The sequence below is a fragment of the Vanessa cardui genome, chromosome Z, assembly GCF_905220365.1.
Source record: "Vanessa cardui chromosome Z, ilVanCard2.1, whole genome shotgun sequence".
Taxonomy (NCBI): Eukaryota; Metazoa; Arthropoda; class Insecta; order Lepidoptera; family Nymphalidae; genus Vanessa; species Vanessa cardui.
In genome coordinates this window covers 940261-960674 of record NC_061154.1, presented here as the reverse complement: position 1 = coordinate 960674, position 20414 = coordinate 940261, and the positions used below count along the sequence as shown (strand labels likewise).

At 31.5% G+C, this 20414-nt stretch overlaps 1 protein-coding gene across 2 annotated transcripts in view; it reads right to left on the bottom strand.

The window, feature by feature from the left end:
* LOC124543013 (bestrophin-4) overlaps positions 1-20414 on the bottom strand; it is an 81131-nt gene that overhangs the window by 20942 nt on the left and 39775 nt on the right. Inside the window, exons 1-2 of one of the 2 annotated variants that reach the window (XM_047121007.1) lie at positions 12709-12848; positions 7971-8017 (exon numbers count right to left, since the gene is read on the bottom strand). In XM_047121007.1, the coding sequence (XP_046976963.1) occupies positions 7971-7988 (18 nt within the window). In that variant the 5' untranslated portion in view covers positions 7989-8017; positions 12709-12848. Of the gene's footprint in view, positions 1-7970; positions 8018-12708; positions 12881-20414 lie in introns of those variants that run through there. The other variant, XM_047121006.1, reaches the window with a different exon arrangement.

Genomic DNA, 20414 nt, shown 5'->3' with positions numbered 1-20414 from the left:
CGAATTCGTTCATGTTCGAATACGAATTTCCACCAGCGTCCTTTCTGATGATTTTATTTCGATTGATTTGAAATAATTTTCTCCTTTTTATACAATTTTGGAAAGCTAAGAAAACGGTTATGTTTTTAAAATAATCTGCAGGCCAAGTTGCATGAGGTAAAAAATCAAAAAAATGTTGAAATAAATTCGTTTTCCGTCTCGCATTTTTAGATTAGGACCGATAATTATTATTTAAATATTGACAAATATCCAGTGTTTAATCGTCTTTATAAAACAAAAGAAAAAATAGATCTTAATTGATACTTTTTTTTTAAAATAAATATTTGAAGTAGCATTTTTGACAAATATAGAGAAAAACTAAACAACGTGATAACTCAAAAATGGATTATGCATATGGGGGTTAAAATTATTGCAAATAGTCACCTTTATCACCTCCTAAGGAATATACATCGAGTTACCAATAACCCTGTATAGTGAAAGCTATTTTGTTTTATCCGAGTTTCTCACGCCCCCTATTTTTATATGTATTACTAGCGACCTGACCAGACTTCGCAAGCTACTTGATATCCTTACATTATGAACAAATTAAATAAAATCACTATAAGTTGTAGCCTATGTGTAATTCCGATGTTTAATCTATATTACTGCAAAATTTCTTCAAAATCTGTTCATCATCTTTTTCGTTAAAGATTAACAAACAAACATACACCCACGCAAACTTTCACATTCATAATATTAGTACGATTAGTAGGACTAATAGGATTACGATTTACAAAGGCTTTATAACATACGAACAATTTATTCATAATTAGAAAATTACTAATTGTATAATCCTGAAATGCTATAAACCAATGTACGAATGAATATTCTTACAGACAAGAGCAGCAAAATGAATAAAAAATTAAAAGGAAAGAGGTATTGGAAATGGATTATAATAATCCGTTAAAAGTTAATTAAATAAGCTACTACAGTAGGGCTTAATGAATTTCTGTAATCGAACAACTGTTGCTACACGGAAATTTTGTTAATTCATCTGATTTTTAACATAATATATTTCAATTCTACAGGACCGGGAACGAAAATTGAATCACCAATTGGAAGAAGGGATTAAATAAAAAAAAATTGGAACGGAGATAATAAAAAAAACTTCATAACTCTTTGCTTTCAACTTATAAACTTATAGGACATCAATGATTATTAAGAAAATATCAATCCTGATTTATTCACCGACATACTTGCAGATAGACAGACTGCCTTAAATGTATAATATTTAGCCCTACGTCTAAAGAATGTGAGAGTGTATAAAAGTGAATATGTCGAAAAGTGGCGTTTATTCCCTTCTTCCAATTGGTGGTTCAATTGTGAACTATAGTTGGCGCCGGTGACAACACAATAGTATACAAATATAAGTATGTATCTGCATTAATGCAAATTAGATAATCCTTCGAAAGGAATATCAAATATTATGCATTGATATTTATTATATGTTTCTATTAATTTTAATTTTGAAGTAATTGAATTAATCGTATTTAATCCACAAAAGAAAAAAACATATATAATATACGTAGTACGTTTGTTGCGTTTTTTTGTAATATTAAAAATAACCGCTTTTTACCAACTGCATATATGTTTGCACGGTACATATACCAAAATAACATTTTTTACAAATTTTGTCTGTCTGTCTGTTTACTGCGGCTCTCTAAAATTGATGGACCGATTATAAAGATACTTTATAGAGATAGCTGTGACGTAATAAGGAGAAACTTAGGCTACAAATAAAACTTTTTTGTTAAATTCAAACGTTACAGTTTCTTAGATCGTATTTTAGCCCCCATACACGGTCTCTAGCGATGCCTTTCGTGCATGTAATTACAATGGCTCACACTTAGTTTACTGGAAAATAGCAATACAAGATCTTGTGTCCTCCTACTGACTGCAGCTATCTAACCAGACAGGTTAGCACAGCCCTACAGCCGGCAATAAACAATTCCGAAACATACTAATTATTACTTCAACCATCTTGACGTAATATTACGACTTACGAGAAAAAAAAACGTTAATGTTCAGTATTTTTTACCAACGGTTAAACAGAAAATCGACATGTCGGTATTGTTCGTTCGAGGACGGATGTTTATAATTATTATTATTTCTTGTGTCATCGTTCAAGTAATGTATAAATATACACTTGAAACTGCGCTGTTTTATAAACTAGTTATCGTAACTGCACGCTGTGTTATTTAAAAAAGGTCAAATAAAATTAATTTTTGATTTGATATTTCTCGAAATGTCAATCTGAGTTAAAGACGAGGTAAATACGTACGATTTTTATAAATGGTTATTTATAAAAATCGTACGTATAGGTGTCAATGATATTATAAAAACATGTATACGGATTTTCATCGCTTTTGATGTAAAACGTAAATTTAATTAAAACGTAAAAGATTGCAATCGTTAAAGTTATAAAAAACACTTGCTATTTGCTAGACTACTTTGAAACATTTAAACAATTCTATTTTAAAAAAATACATGGCTATTTAATTCATCTAAGTATAAATAATTTTTTTTTAATATGATTTATTTGTGCCTGTTTGTAATATCTTCATTCTATTTTTTTATTAATAAGCAGGTAAACATTTTAAATTATAAATGTTATCTACAAAAGAAACATGCATTGACATTTAATTCAAAATGGCGGCTCTTGTGACAATGTGACAAAATATTTTTTAACAATGGTCATACAATGGTATCTTCGTTTTAGAAGCAGTAAAGGCTTTAAAAAAGTAATAACGAAGTAAATAATATGTCATTAATAATCTCTGAAACAGACGTTGCATAGTTTGCCTTGAAATTTAATCTACGTTAAAAATCTGTAATGTTGATATAACCTCTAATAAAACGAATAATATTGTTCACAGAGAATAATTCATTCCATTGTTTAATGCAAATTAATTGTTTTCAACTAGTTTTTACTCGACTCTTTGCACGGAAAACAAATTGTCGTTTTTCTTAGAAATATTTTAACTGACTTCATTGTGTACCTAAGAATATACAGATTATAAAAATATAATTTTGTAAAATACTATGAACCTAGTCGACGACGATATAATAAGCTTGAGATGAAAAAAAATGGAAGAGATGAAACCGTGGATAAGTGTGGGTATAATCTTATTTGATTATTTTAATGTCAAATCTCTATCAGATAAGACGCTTGATACATTTTATCGACATTTATCACTTGTGTCTGGATTTTTACATCGACGGATTTCTCAAGCTGTCAGTATTGGCAAATCTTTGTTACAAAGAATAAGCAATGAAACACAATAAATATATTGAAATATTTGTTCATTTAATAAATAGCCTTACAATGGCTTGTTGCTAAAGGCATGTCGCATGTTCGTTACCAGCCCTTAAATATCCCATTCATATAAAATTCATTAGCAAAGTTCGAATTTTGCAGCGATACCGCTTTCGGACATCAAAGAATTATTTGTTTCTTTAACATTCATATTTGTTACATTCCACCAACCCGCATTGGAACAGCGTGGTGGAATATGTTCCATACCTTCTCCTTAAAAAGGGAGAGGAGGCCTTTAGCCCAGCAGTGGGAATTTACAGGCTGTTGTTTTTGTTGTTGTTGTTACAGTAAGTACCAACTATTATAAAAATTTTATTCTAAGTAAGAAAAATATTATTCATACCCTTATCATATCTAGAAGAAGAAGAAGCAATAAACTGTGCAAATAATCGATATTATAATTATCTTCTTTCCGTTTGCATCTAGGCTTTTTAATAGTGAAAGATCTATTTAAATTGTGCCGTATTGTACAAATTATGACCGCGTAGCTAGGATCCTAGCAGCATTTCCATTTCCTAGTTGAATCGAAATTCCGAACCTGGGTAAAAAATCAAGCCCTATGTGACGAGTGGACAAACGATACGACGATATGACCAATAAGACGAGGTTTTTACATTATTTCCTAATGCCACTATTAACCAAAGCTTCAATGAAGAAAGAAAGAAAGAAAATCAGAATAGGAGTCGATTATATTACAAATTTACATTTTTATTTTTTTATATTTATTTATATAAATTTATACAGACAAGCTATTGACTCTTGTTAAAAATATTTGATTAAAAATATATACCTATAAATAATTAAACTTATTCATATTTAATAAATATATTTTTATATTTTCTCACGAGGTTGAAATAAACGTTTTAGGTAAATTAAAAAAATGATAGAGCAAATAAAAGGGTAGTCACTGAAAGCTATGCGAACTTAACGTCCGTAGTTCAAATAACGCGACAATTTAATGCAATAACAAGGAGACCCGGTTAGCGCTGCGTCAATCAAAATTCGCCATTCAATTTTAATGCAACTGACGTATACCCTTAACTTTTCGAGGTCAGAAGTTATTATAAATTGTGAACTAATAATAGTTTATTTTCTTATATTGAAAGTGTTTTTTTTAAATTCATACCGTAATCGAATTTATTTTGAATTTGTTTTTAAAATTTTTGTCGCTGAGGGGATGTCACACGTTGAACTAAGATTGTATACATTTTTTTTTTATGAAATAGCTTGGCGGACGAGCATATGGGCCACCTGATGGTAAGTGGTCACCATCACCCATAGACAATGACCCTATAAGAAGTATTAACTATTCCTTACATCGTCAATGCGTCACCAACCTTAGGAACTAAGACGCTATGTCCCTTGTGCCCGCAGTTAACATTGCATTTAGGCTGTACCCACTTCGATATATTAAATGTTATTAATAATTACTTCGATATATAGTTCATACATTATTTCTAATGAAACAGAGTTTTTTCTTTTTTTGCAACGTTGCAGCTTTTGCTTTTGGGATCGTTTTGTAAAAAATGCAGATATTATATGACATATTTTATTCATACAAGTCTTTAACAGTCTTAATTATAAATATCCCCTTAAAGTCACTTGGCAATTACATTAGAAAAATGTTACGTTTGATAAATATTCGTTACTAACAGATCAATTTAGTAGTGCTATAATTTCGGAATAGGCTATTTGACAATGCGAAAAATAAATCGTGCATTATTGTAATCAGTGTATATTATGAGTTTAAAAATGGTTATTTAGTAACGAAACTTGAAAATAATACTTAATTTATTGAAAAATCAATAATTATTTTTTTTCAAACGTTTGTCACGTGACACAAAAAATTGGCTGGGCTTATGATGAAGTCACTTTCTTGTAAACCTTGCTTTTCTACTATATGTACCACAGATTAAAATACAGCAAAGTTACCCCATTGCAGCGCCATATTGTCCAAGTATCGTTTTCGCGCGTTATTTAAATATACTTACTTACTTGGCAAATATGTACTAGAAATAAAAAAAATCAAGTTTTAATGTGGGTCCCTTAACCTCTACTATATAATATAAAATGGATTTTAAAAACCACTCAAATAGCCTATTATTATTTAGGTAAAGATATTTTTATCAAACGAAACACTACGTCTGTTGGAGTAAAAATACTTTTTTAACCGAATCCGCGGCGCGATACATCCACCGTTACTTATTGCTTGACAGATTCAGCGACTAAATTTAGAAGAGTCAAAGCCTTTATATCGGTTCGTATTCGGCACGAGAAATGGCCATAACTCGGATAATAATATAACTAGCTGTGCCCGCGACCTTGTACGCGTTTGTAATAATATTATTGTAGCCTAAGTTACTCCGTATTATATTAGATATATGCCAGTGAAAGTCCCGTCATAATTGGTCCAGCGGTCCCAAAAATTAGCCGGAACAAACTGACAAAAATTGTAAAAAAGATCTATTTTAATATGACAAACAGACACTCCAATTTTATTATATGTATAGACAATAGTCACACGCCTCATGTGTCACGTGCATCAAGTTTCGTGACAGTTTATAATCTGTCAGCTCAACCTTGACCGGAATGCAAAAACTAAGTTTACATTTCACTTTACATTAATTGAATAAAAATAACACAAACAATACAAGTGGCACATAATTGATTTCGATTAATGCAATGTATTCAATTATTTTGAGACGTCATTCGAATTTAATTTATTTGATTTTAATGCAACATTAATAACACTTTGTACGCAGGCCATTTTCGATGCGGAGGTATGATTTTTGGACTATCCTGGCAATAGCTATAAATCTATCAGTAGGAAGTCGATATATAAAAACGAAACGTTAGTATGTATATTAGATTACGGCCACTAACATTATGTCATATGCAGAAGTTCTTATAAGAACTAACTGGATTTTTTGGGCCATATGTAATACAATAAAACCTTTTTGAACTGTACAGAGTAAAAATAAATAAAAATCATTACAGAGATTCTACAGAAAATGTAGTTTATTACAAATATTTTAAAGATGGATGTTGCTCGTTGCAATTTATTATTATATTATAATGTTCCCTTTAAGATCTCATTGTGAAAATGCGAGCAATTCCTTGAAGTCTTTTTCTCAGAACTTCTCGCAAAGTATAGCTGATTTGCCCTCAGATTTGTGGAGATAATATCATAAAAGCATTATGTTTAAACAGTAACATCTTAAGGTTAGATAAAACAAATAAGATAAGACTGTACGGTATAATTTAGCAAATAGATATAGAAATAGTCATCTCTACGTTCCAGCTTTGCATCTAGCTCTTTTGAGACCACACAAATTTGAATGCGAGTCTGTTTGTGGATGACAAATTAACATACCGCATATGAATCGACTATGGCATGTATTGGCAATGATGAGATTCCCTGGTGGCAGGTCGCGGCACTGGAAATTTTAATACGAATATACATGAATGCAACTCAGTTTATTTCGTTATGATTAGAAACTGTTTTTTAATATTTTTCAAAACAAAACAATTCAATCTTATTAAGAAAGCTAATATCTAGTTAACTCATTCTAGCCGTCGGAAGTCATAATATTTGAGACAAGATATTGTTTCGATTTCTTGATATATGAGACGATATAACGCTCACAAACTATTATACGCGTACTTTAAGTCTGCCGGTCAGAAGTTAGTAACGTGTCGACGTAGATTTCGCTTATATTTTTAAAAATTAAAATAGGAAGTGCATTCTATAATTAAAGCTAGATTACTTAATAATTGATTACAGATTAAATATTTGATAAGAATTCCTCAGAGTACCATAATTTAATGACGTTATTTCTACGTTCATGAGCTTACGTTCCAGCTCCGTCAAGATTGCCCAGTGGCTAGAACATGTCATTCTTACCCTAAAATTGTTGTTTAAAACCGGGTAAACTCCACTGATAATCTATGCTCTCGCGTTATCAAAGAAGAGAGAAAACAATTGCGCAGACCACGACTACAGTCGCATTATTATGACACAGAATCTTTATCTTAAGCTCAACAAAGGCTGATATTAATGTAACCTTAGTATAAATTAATTTAATTAACGATTAAAAACAATTAAAATTTAAACTCGGAACAAAGTTAAGCTGCGTTACGTATGAAAAAGGTTATATAACTCAAGAAACAAATGCCAGTTTGATAATAATTCCGAAACACATAGATACGACCTACCTACATACGAACAATAGCAATGAAACAATCGTCATTTTACACCAATATTTATGTCTAATAAGTTTGTATGTTTATTTAAGCTACTACATTATATTATTATAGGTTATATTTTATAGATCTTTTGAGGCTACGATCATTTCCTACAGACGAGCTACGTTAACACTTAGCAAATACAGGAACAAAGGATATATACATAGAGATGAGTATTTTAAAACCGTGATTAAATAGTTAAACATTACAAGTTAATCATACCTTAAATATAAGTAAAATCGCGTACAAAAAAATTGCAAAGACATAATATTTAATTAAAAAGAACAATAGCCAGGTCATACGATCGCAGATGCAAACTTCGCATAACATACAAAAATTAATAATTATTAATTCCTTCATTATACTTTACCTTGTTAGCGCTTCCCATTCACAGTTCGTTGGTCAGCTATACACCATCTAAAAATATTTACTACGAAATATATATGAATTTAATTTTCTAGAATAACTTCGCAATGCAATTATTCAATGATTATAATAAATAAAGGTTAAAAAACAGCTGTTTATATAATTGCCACCTAATCGTTTCATTGTCTTTCCAAGCCGTGATTGAGTGGGATTTATGTTTATGTATGTAAAAATATATTGTATAGCCGAACGTCTGAGGTTGAGTTTAGGAAGGGTTTACCCACCACGCCAGTATTGCTGAATAATCAGATGTTTGGAATTGATCATTGTACACATATTCGAGTATAATCTTTATCAATGTTATAAATGTCAAAGTAACTCTGGCAGTGCGTCCGTCGCTCTTCCACTATCAAACCGAACCGAATTTGATTAAATTTCGAATGAAGCAAACTTGAAATCCAATAAGACATATGTTATTTTTGTCTAACATATAACAAACCCGTAAAACGCGAGAGAAGCCGCTGGGCGACTAATTGCAAGTAATGAAAAATTGTTATTAAATAATCACTATTTATTTGAATAATAAATTCGATTATAGCGGTGCAATGTTTTATCAAAAACGTTACGTATGAACGTTGCAATGAAATTCGACCTTGAAGGCTTAAATTCAAAGGTACAATATCCACTTAATCTGAAAACTATCGATTCTTCGACGTATCATTGTCTGATACTTGATTGGTATTAATTCGGGTCGCGTAAAAATCAATACATTATCTATCTATAGGGGCCGTCAGCTGAAGAGTTAGCAATTTATGTTTGTAACTGTTTGGAACTCAACATTGTATGTATAACTTCAGTTGAGAATGTAAGTTAGTTAGGTACATAATTATTTGTTCGACTACATTCGTTCGTAATGCCCATTTGCGTAGAGTAAAGCTGCTTTATATTCGTTTTTTCTAGTTAAAACCTTTTAGTTGTGCCAATATTGTTTTTAGTTGAATGTAGGATTTTGAAAAGCGGTGCAAACAGTTGTCTCTCTCAATGCACTGGGTAGGTATGACACATACAGTAACATGGACTGTATGTATGTTTGATGTATATTTTTACCATTAACTATTGTTTTTTAAAAGATAACCAAAGTCGAAATATTTCATTATAACCACACAGCCAGCATATCGGCGTCCATTTATGTGAAAAAACTCGACATTTTTATGAAAATTGACTTATACCGTTTGGCTCGGCTCAAATTTCATTTAGTTTTTCCTTTGTTTAAATAAAATTTTGAAAGGAATATTCTATTCTATTTTATTCACAATTATTTTAGATGTATCCAGCGAGGTAAATTGTGTAACAAATATCCATACAAACAGATAAACCGCTATAAATTAAATCAAATCTTATTTAAAGTACTCATATTCAAATATCGAATTAATTTTTGTCCCTTCATAGCAAAACATTGTCACTAAAACTCGTTTATTTATACGAAGCATATTTACGTTATTAAGAAAACTTTAATTTAAAATAGTTTCATGATTAATTAAAATGTTTGCGATGAGTGGCTTTCAGAATTTTCTCATACAGTATTTATAATTACATATGTTATTTTTCTTCTCTTAAAAATTGCATTTTAAACTCATTTTACCTCGCAATAACAGGTACTACAAACAAAACAAACATAAAAAATAAACGTTTCGTATTAAATACAATTCTTCCTTGGACAGCATTCCTTTTTCGAACTTCGAACAAAGGATCGCAACAGATAATATATTTTAAATTAATATATATATTTTTTTTCATTTAAAACAACGTGTCTAATGGAATTTGGTATATGTGTATAATTTATTAATTCCGCTTCCAAATATTGATTCTTGTGTTGCACTTACAATAAAACTTTCAGAACGTTCTTACGCCAATACAGCAGTCACCTTACCAAATACCCTTCATGAACGCACTTATCAACGATAATTAAATATTAGTTATAATTATACTAATTTATACCTACGTAGGTCACGATTTTTAAACAATAGTAATATATGTCTTATTTAACGTTATTCTATATTAAAATCTATCTATTGGAGATAGTTTTTAATATAGAATAGCAACACTTGATGTTATGTCAAATTAGTTGAGTGATTTATTTTAAGTGAGATAAAAACTTTATAAAAAAATATGAATTATAGAAAAAAAAAACTATTCACGAATCTTTATTTTTCTTTTGTCTGTTGAATAGCTGTGTTATTTCAACGCAAGCTGTTGATTTGCGAACGAAATTGTTTGCATATCCAATACCCGCTTATTGTCCTACCGCGGAGTGCGCTTGCCGTGTTTCGACATAGCGATGCGCTGTGGAAACAACGAATTAAATGATATGAATGTTAATACGCCAGCATAACAATCATTCAAATATTTAGATAGTAATTTGAATTGCTGACTTATCTCGCTAAAAACACCTAGAATATTCTAGGTTATTTTTTTTCTTTCGTCGTAGAAAAGGCAAAAGTATTGCAACATACAGCTATGACACATTCTAGTTCGCGAAGAAAATCGACGTGTTTATAATAATATGAATTTGATTTTAGAATATGTATAAAATAAACAGATTAAATAATAATTATAGTACTCTTGCCTAAATATTACGTATTTTACGTTTCATTGAAATATCTAATTATAGTTAATTGTAACTTCTTACAATTTTATTATCATGTGAAACAATTGTTAATAGTTCCTTTGCTTTTGAGGGCTTTCTTTAACCTTTGTTCTATAATCAAAATGTTCCAGTTTAATAAAATATCTTTAAAAGGTTTTATACGCGAACCATTGTTCATTATATTTAATAATAATAAATGCATAAAATAGGAAGCACTTGAAGGTTGAATTCGCTTTGTTTGAAAAGAAATAAATTTTCGCATCGGCAACAATAAAAAATATTATTGTTTAGCATTCGCATGACATCAGCTAAGTTTTAAGTTGCAATACTGTTACTGGCAACTTTGTTTTAATCGTTTACGTGGGCGGAGCGACACACGGAAAACTGAAGCTTGTTTTATAAACTGTAGATTTTTAAATAACGTCATACAGAAATATTAAAAACATAAGAAAATTATACACATCATAAATTTCCCGTCTTTTAGGCGACTACGTTTTTTTTGTAGTACAGAAATCTCAACAATAACTGTGAGGTATCAAGAGACATATAATATGTGTCATAACTATAAGACTCGACATATTATACACAGATATAATATAATAATAATAGGCCATGTCAATACCGTCACCACGTCATGTAGTGACGTTCGCAAAGAATACAAGTTATACATAACATTTCGTAATGACATATTAAACAAAAAATTAACATAAAATATGCAATTTAACCAACATACTGTTAAATTACGAGGTACCTATTATATTGTTACTTAAACATGCATATGGATGAATGTAATTATAATAAATACATGCAATGAATATTATTACGAAATATAATTAAGCTATTTACATGTAAAGGGCAAGGTAATGTAGAATGTTTTAACAATTTTGAAAGTTTTCTTAAAGAATAGTGTTACCATGATAAAGAGTTCCAAGGACGTGTACAGCCAGCATCAAAATTATAAATATTGCCGATGATTTTTCACCTAAGGCCGTTGTTCAAGTAAATAGTTCATTGATTAATCATTAATAATTCATAATTCATTGATCAAGAAAACATTATCAAATTAAGGTTCTCCTTTTAACAAAATATTGCTATCCTAGTCTGTCTATTCTATTTATAAATATGTACATACATGTTTTAAATTTATAGTTAATGTATAAATGTTAAATACAACATTAAATTTTTGTTATACATGTAAAATAAACGTACATATTTTCATGTATTGGAAAATTAAAAGTCTACATATTTTTATGCTGACTGTACCTAAAAAACAAAAACCTGTAGATGACTGCATAATGCATATGTTTCACTGTATCGGCTTATTCTCTCAGCGACAACAATCAGTATGAATCGAAAATTCATCACAATGACATTAAGCGTAGTTAAAAATATAAATCAAGTTTATGAATGCATTATGTTCTAAAAGGGGTATTAGCAATGTTATAATGGAATCGAAATAAGGGACCAAGACACAAAACGATACAAGGTTTATGTATAAGGCTGAGGACATATTTTTAATATAGGCTGTTACTGAGGCTTTAAAACAAGCTTCGCCCGATGTGCTAATTGGGTTCAAGAGCGATGTAAAACATACCTTAAAGTCTATTTGAAAGCTTAACGCAGCGTAGCGCCGCATACCTGCTGTTAATGTCACCACGTACATAATAGCACCGCAACCATCGCGCCAGTATTGCCATTATAACGTTTTAAGGCAAATCGTTTATCAAATATGTACAGTCGGGGTAAGAAAACATTCGTCACCTTAAGATCTATTTTCGCGGGAGCAATAATGCAATGATTTGATGTTTAGCATCAAAAGGTACTAAGAGTTTAAGACTTGATAAAGGAATGAATTTGATAACTAACGAAGGTTTTCTTACGCTGACTGTACTTCAATATACTCACACTGTATAAGTTCCATGTGTGTGTGGAAGTGTATTATTTACAAAAAGCAATTTTCTTATTTTTTTTTATTTTAAAGTTTTTGCGATACTTATCTCTCAGATAATTAAATGCACGTGGTTGACACTTTACGTTTGCTCTAGGTCACTGATGGATTCTTTATATAGACTACCAGTGTGATTACTCTACTAACCGCTCCAGGTATCCCGGCTGAGATGAAGAGAGCCAGCGTGTCCGGCCAGGGCAGCAGCTTGTACTGCTCCCACCACCGTTTCACCACCAGGCTGACGTAGAAGCCCAGAACGAACGACATGGGTATAGATTCGCTCTGCGCGCCGAAATACTGACGCACCTTCTCGAATATTCTGTAAGCAGACAAGGCGTTAGTTTAGGAATACAGATTAAAATAAAAACGTTTTTTTTTTAAATAACCGGAAGCATTATCTTTGAAATTTTTTTTTAAAAAAAAATGAAACATATGTATATTGCGGAATCTATTGGAAAATTGTTTAATATTTTGAAACCTTTGTAAAAAATAATTACTAAAACATATTTGTATTTTATTTAAAAAATACTCTTTGTTTATAACTGTATCGAATTCCAAACATATCAAAAACCAATAATTAAGATTAAATAAAAGTTCAAATTAGATATGTGGGACAACCAATAGTGTGCCTGGAAAATGTGTTACGTAATTTTTTTGTCTTTTTACAAAACAGAAAACTTATTTGGATTTTTTTTTTATTCTAATGCGATTTCAGGCCTTGACGTTTGTGACACTTCAATATTATGTTAGGATAAATATAAATAAAATATCTCGAGAAGTATTAAGATCATCTAGGAAATACATTTATATTGAAATAATTTCCTTAAAAACAAATTATTCAAAAAGGCGGTAAATAACAGCTCGCTTTTCGATTCTTTTTTCTTTAGTTTCATATGTTATATATTCTAATACGCTACCATAAACGCGAGAGTAGTATCTATCCCAGGAACTGTGAACTGTCAGATCGAATGTCGTATTGGTTAGTATAAAAAACGCGTTGATAACACACGCGTAAAACATGCATGTTGTTATCGTATCGTAGCCGTGTCGCAGAGTTGTAAGCAAGTTCCATGCATGTTTTATAAGCTAGGAAATATAAGTATTATATCGTAAGGCTATTCTATAACTTTTAAGTTCAAAGCGGGAACAATAACAATATTACTCAGTTTTCTATTGTAGAAATTTTTCTTGATATTTCTTATCGCAAACATTTGAAAAAGTCTTCGCGAGAATCGTCGTAATATCAAAAGAAAAATAAAGCGATTAAAAAGAAATATAGAAATTACCTTGTGAATTTTATTTACAGTTGAGTTAAGCGAAGTAAATAAAATAACTTGTTTACCTACGACGAATGCAAGGCAGTGCCGAGTTGGCCCATTGGTTGGAACGCGTACATTTAAACCGATGATTGCCGGTTAAAATCCATGCACGCACCACTGAATTTTAATATGCTTAATTTGTGTTTATTCATCTCGAGCTCGTCGGTGACGGAAAACCTCGTGATGAAACCTGCATGCGTCTAATTTCGACAAAATTCTGACACATGCTAATCTACCAACCCTCTCCACAAATGGAGAAAAGACCTCTTAGACCAGTTATAAGAAATTTACAGGCTGTTGCCATATAATGCATAGCCAACGAACGTATAGTATTTGCATCAAATATTCAAGTCAAAATTATTTGCAATGCTTTTTGTAAATTCGTTAATAGTGAACAAAAAATTACTTTAAATAAAATAAATCGATCGAGAACGTCGCTCGACAAAAATTGACAGCATCGTCGCTTCTATTTAGCATAACGTGATTTGAGTAATTTACAATATATTTTCAAAACCTCAATAAATGACTAACAGCTCCAATACAATTATACACTTTAAACGGGGCTTATTAAAGTACGATTCGTATTTTATTGACGTAGGTACACACGAGCGTGAGTCGATGTCGGACATTTTACCCTAAACAAGTTTCAGTGAGTATAAACGACTATAATGATAATTAACGCGAGTTAATTAATCTAACGATTCACGATGATATTCCGTCGAACTATATTTAATCAAAGTCAAATATATTGAGGATAGATTTGGAACACCGTCGTCGAAACGTATTTTCTATACAAGATGGTGGCCTTGACGTGGATATTGTAGTATAGATTTTCCTTCCATCATCATCCTCCCGCCTTTATACCAATTTAGAGGTTAGGTAGATGCAGCATTCACATACTTCCCTATCTGACGTCATCTTAAAAGTAAGATTCTTCTACCATTCTCCTGTATCATTCGTCATCTGATCGTTCACATCCACTTCTATCATAACTCGCCTCACACCATCAATTATTCTTATGTCTTGCTCTTCCTCTCCAACTCTCTCTGTCTCCAACACTCTTCTATGTTATATCTCTTTTTCAAAAATCCTACCTCAAAGGAAACTATTTTTCTTTCTCTGTTATTGGCGCTACTTTCAGGATACGGTCTAATTACGAATTTGACTTGGAAGGATTCCGTGAGTTGTAACAGTTCACGACATCTTTCAATCAGAATTGATACGATTTGTGACGTGCTTTTTCTAGACATGATTTTAGCATTATTAGCAGTTTTAGGATTGTACAATTTCTAAATGATCCCGTAGATTTTAACTCGTCCTTGTTAAATAATTCTAAGTCAACTTACGACCATAATACGTATAAAAGTATAGGAAGAGATGCAAAATACCAGTGCATAAGTGAAGTTTCAGAACAGTTGACAAAGGAGGTCAGATAGCTCACGATATTTTTAATACTCATAACTATTAAAAGCGAGGATAAAATAAATATCAAAGGATTCAAAAAGCCAATTAGCATAACCCGTAAAGTCAAATATAAAATATGTAATGAAGCAGATAATGATCAGTAAGTAAACTGTTAAGCACATTTTAATTATTGTATTTATTATGTGCCGAGTGTCATATTAATAAAAACATGAAACCCATATTACTATTTATAACGTGATATTACTCGTCGTATTATATAATGATGAAAATACAGATAACATAACAACGTAGCTACACGTGTAACTCTGGCCACTTGACGCAAAATTCGACGGCTTCGGTATACTGCATTTAATAGTATCATTTCAATAATGATTTATTGCTTGCTGAGGAAACTAGTTACTGCGGATATTTTATATATGTATTATATAGATGCGAAGGTGAGCTGTCGATCAGTTTACACTAATACAATGGATAGAAAAGAAAAGCACTTAACGTTCCGATGAGAGATGACATTTTCCACATAATTACAGAAATAGATATCACTACTAATATCATGGTTGCGTTTACTCTGCAAGTGTGTTTAGCTCTTACCAATGAAATTAAATACATTAACTACATAATTATTGAGAAGAATGTATTATTATCATGTAGAAAAGAAAAAAAATATCCATTTTTAATTTTGACCTTTATTTAACGACGAATTTAACGTCGCAATTAAAATAATATTTATTTCCGCATTATAGAATAATTTGGAAAAAATCTGAGTATGTATATATTTTAAAGATTTGGTTAAACGCCAATGACAAAACGACCATCCTTAAAAGGTTACTAATATTATAAAAAAGGTAAGTACATTTTTGTTTTTCAAATTATACAAAACAATTGCTTGTAAGGTTGATTTAAAACTAAGTTGATAAACTGACGATTCAAAAGTACCAACGTAAAATACAAAATACGTTGCAAATTTAAGAGCATGATATTATTTTAAGCGAATCGAATTATACACGTGAAAAAGTATGAGATTCCTTCACATACATAATCTATTCACCACGCTGATACTCAAACATGCACTGGAATTTATAACATTTCTAACTAGTTTCTTGCTTGGATTTGTACATGTTTGCTAAATCGTTTGTTTTCAAAGAATTTAATTCTATCTTGTGACAAAGCCCCCACAGACTCATGTCATTGTCCGAAACCAATCGACCGCAATCTTAATATTCAGCCAAAATCGAAAATGATGTACGTACATTTATACAATTGTATCCATGTGTGTGGTCCCAGAGGTTAAAACGCGTCCAAGCGCCATTGAATATTCAAGGACTTAATTTGTCTTTATAATTCATCTCGTGTTCATCGATGAAGAAAAACATCGTTAGGAAACCTATATTCTATCTAATATCAAAGAAATTCTGCCACACATGTATTTCACCAACCCGCATTGGAACAGGGTGGTGAAATGTGTTCCAAACCTGCTTCTCAAAGAGAGAGAGGAGGCCTTAGCCTTAGTGGGAAATTAATAAGCTGTTTTTGCTATACATATGTAATGCTTTAAGTTAAATTGAGGCTAATAGTAAGTACCTTTGCCATTCATAGTAAAGTAAAAATAATAAGCAAGCATAAAAATTAACAGTTATGCTTGCAAAACAATTTTTACTGATAACTTTACGAAATATATCCTTACTCCTTCGGCTTTAAAAGTGTTATTCAAAATCCGAAAACGTTCTAGTATCGCTGAAAATTCGTAAAAACATTTTACTTTTGTACTTTTCTGTGTGGGAATCACGGTGGATCACTAAAAGGATTTTAATGTTACTTAGAATTTTATTGACATGTCAACACTTCAATATAAAATACTCTATATATTTTAGCGTATATATATCTTGTCTGCACACTTGCGTCTTCTATCCAATTACCTATAAATGTTACAAGAATCGTGACCTTGATAATTTCAAAAGAGTAACTATTAAGTTTCTATTCGCTTCTTCCCGGAATCTATTTTCCAGTGATAGCTTCTAGCTACATTGAATTCTACACTGCACATGTTTGTTCTGAAATGCTTTTAAAAGCAGACATGAATGAAGAATGTTTTTATTTTGAATGTCAAACACGTCATTTTAGGTGTATTTAAAAATAACGTTTATTTTAATGATTATAGTATAATACACTCCTTTAGGTATATAGGCACTGGTGGCTTGTCATATGAAATGTACAAGTTATAAATATACTAGCTGTGCTGTATGTAACTTCATGTGTTTGAATTCAACAAAAGTTATTGTTTTAGCCTACGTTACTCCTTATTACATTAGCTATCTGATAGTACCGTCAAATCCGATTAGCCGGAACAAACAGACAAAAATGATTAAAAATGTTCTTTCGGTACATATACATACGGATTAAGTAAAAAGCGATATTTAAATATCACGAACAGACACTCCAATTGTATGGTTTTTATGTATAGATTTAGTAGCTTTTTTCTTACGATTTTTTTACTAGTTATATACAAGTTTTGAATTCATAAGAAGTTTTGACATCAATAATAATATCAAATTTAACGTAAAATGTTTATATACACATCAACACCGTCTAGGGATATTTTGTATAAAATTCTTAAACTCGAAAAATCATATCCGGTTTTAAAATCTTTTGATGAAAGACTATTTTGTAAACCTTCTTGGACTTCTTCTAAATTTGAATTTGAAAAAAATATATAAAAATAAAATTTTTACGCGACATAATGGTAGCGATGGCCGAAGGTTACGTCTACCTACCGTCATATTACGATATTTTTTTGGGTCAAATTTAAGTTTTATAACAAGTTATCGATTAATTTCGAAGTTAAACCTATTGTGTGCATCATGCAGCGGTGCAATTTAACGAGAGAAGAAATGCTAAGGGCAGGAGGCATGCTTCAAGCTGGGGCTACTCAACAGAGAATTGCTGAGGAGATTGGAACAAGACAAAACGTCATATCTAGGTTATGGTCACGCTACCGTGCTACTGGTGAAGTGACTGAAAGATATCCAGGTGGAAAGCGCATAACCAATCAACGACAAGACCGATATTTGCAAGTTGCCGCGAAAAGAGAACCAAATGTTACGGCACTTCAATTGGTTCAGAGGCTCCAGCCAGAGGACCAGTTGCTTGTGAGTGACCAAACTGTAAGGAGAAGGCTGCATGAAGCTAACCTTTATGCTCGCAGGCCGTTTCATACTCCAGCACTACGCCGAGGAAATCGTGGACGACGACTAGAGTGGGTTCGTGTAAATTTGCTCTCTGGATGATAGGAATAGGAGAAGGATGATAACTAATGGTCTGTAGTGCTGTTTACCGATGAGTCCCGGTTCGGTTTCCATCCCCATATACGTAGCGTACGTGTTTGGCGATTCCCTGGTCATGATAGCCGTCTGCAGCATCTTCAGAAAGTCCATTCATACCACGGCGGCATAATTATGGTTTGGGCGAGAATTTATCTTGGTGGAAGAACAGACCTCGTTTGGATCAGAAACACCATGGCGGCCAAAAAATGTCGTAACGAGATGCTTGTGCCAATAATTTAGCTCCATAGACTAAAAATGGGCCAAGAATTCACGCTCATGCACGATAGCACCCGTCCGCACACAGCGGGAGTGGTGATCGTCACCACTCGTAGATGGTTGTAGGAACAAGACGTATCGGTCTTAGGCTGTCCCACTCAATCACCTGACCTAAACCCCATAGAGCACGCGTGGGCCATACTCCAAAGAAGGGCTTCGAGGAATTTTCCTGCAAATGTTGCGACGGATGAGCCACTTTTTTGCATCTTAGTCGGACCTGGGACAATATACCACAGCAAGACTTGGATAACTTAATTCAAAGTATGAAAAATTGTTGCAGGACGTTATAAATGTCCTGGATAGTTTTACAGACTACTGATTTTTCATATGACTGTTAAAAACAAAAACTTTTTTACATTTAACACATTTTCTTGAGACAAACATTAATTGTTAGTTTACCATTATTTTACGTTTTTTCTTTATTTAAGGATAAAATAGTTTACGCAAAATAATATGGTTTATTATTTATTCTGGAGTATAGTCAGATAAATGGGCTTTATAAAAATATAAACATGTTGCATGTTATCTTTAATAAATTTTGAAATAATTGAGTAAATTCAAAATATCCCTAGACAATGTTGATGTGTGTAGTTGATTTCGTCCTTATTTCATTACATGCTTTGCTAACATATTAAAATTCAAAATATAATACGGAACACTATACATATAGCAACATACTACATCGCTTATAACTTATTTCATTCAGATTCCGAACAATATTTGATGAATTTGAAAAGTCTATAATATGCAATTTTGCTTAGGGCGAACTGGGCTTAATAGTGAAGAAAATATTTAGTATATAATTATAGGGATTTTAACGATATTGATCTAGCAGTACCTAAAATATAATTTCATCAGCCAACGCAACTACTTGTACTGATCTTAATATCCGCCAACGTATCATCTTGACTGAATAATTATGTCGATATTTATAAAACTCAATGAAAATCCAGGCGAGCTACCTTTTACTTTGACTGACCTCCGTTGGAATCAAATTGATTAAGAATTTTATCGGAAATAATTGTTTGCTGTTATACACCCATGGAACTAATTAGAGTTAGAGAGGGATAGCGAAGCGTGTAAGAGAAAAAGTTAAAACAATATTTTTATTCTTTTCTATTTCCTTACTTGTTCTATTACTTTCAATTTTCATTTCAAGCAACAATACTTCACGTGTTATAATTCATTTAAAATCACTGTGTACATTTATAACGAGAATAATTATAGTTTTATAATTATCAACAAGTAAATTATTATAAAAAGAATAAATGCCAGCGAAGTTGATAATGATGCACTTCATTCGCGAACCTTAAACAATTATCTTAAACACCAATAAATCAATTCTAACATTACAAAGAGGTAAGCTTATTTTGTTTATTTATACAGAAACAAATATAATTACATATTTGTTATGGAACTTTGGTACTGCTTAAGTTTAAGATCGAACATACGCTATATGAGTATATAGTATAGTTATATGTTGCATATTTTTTATGCTGATGGTATGGTAGCG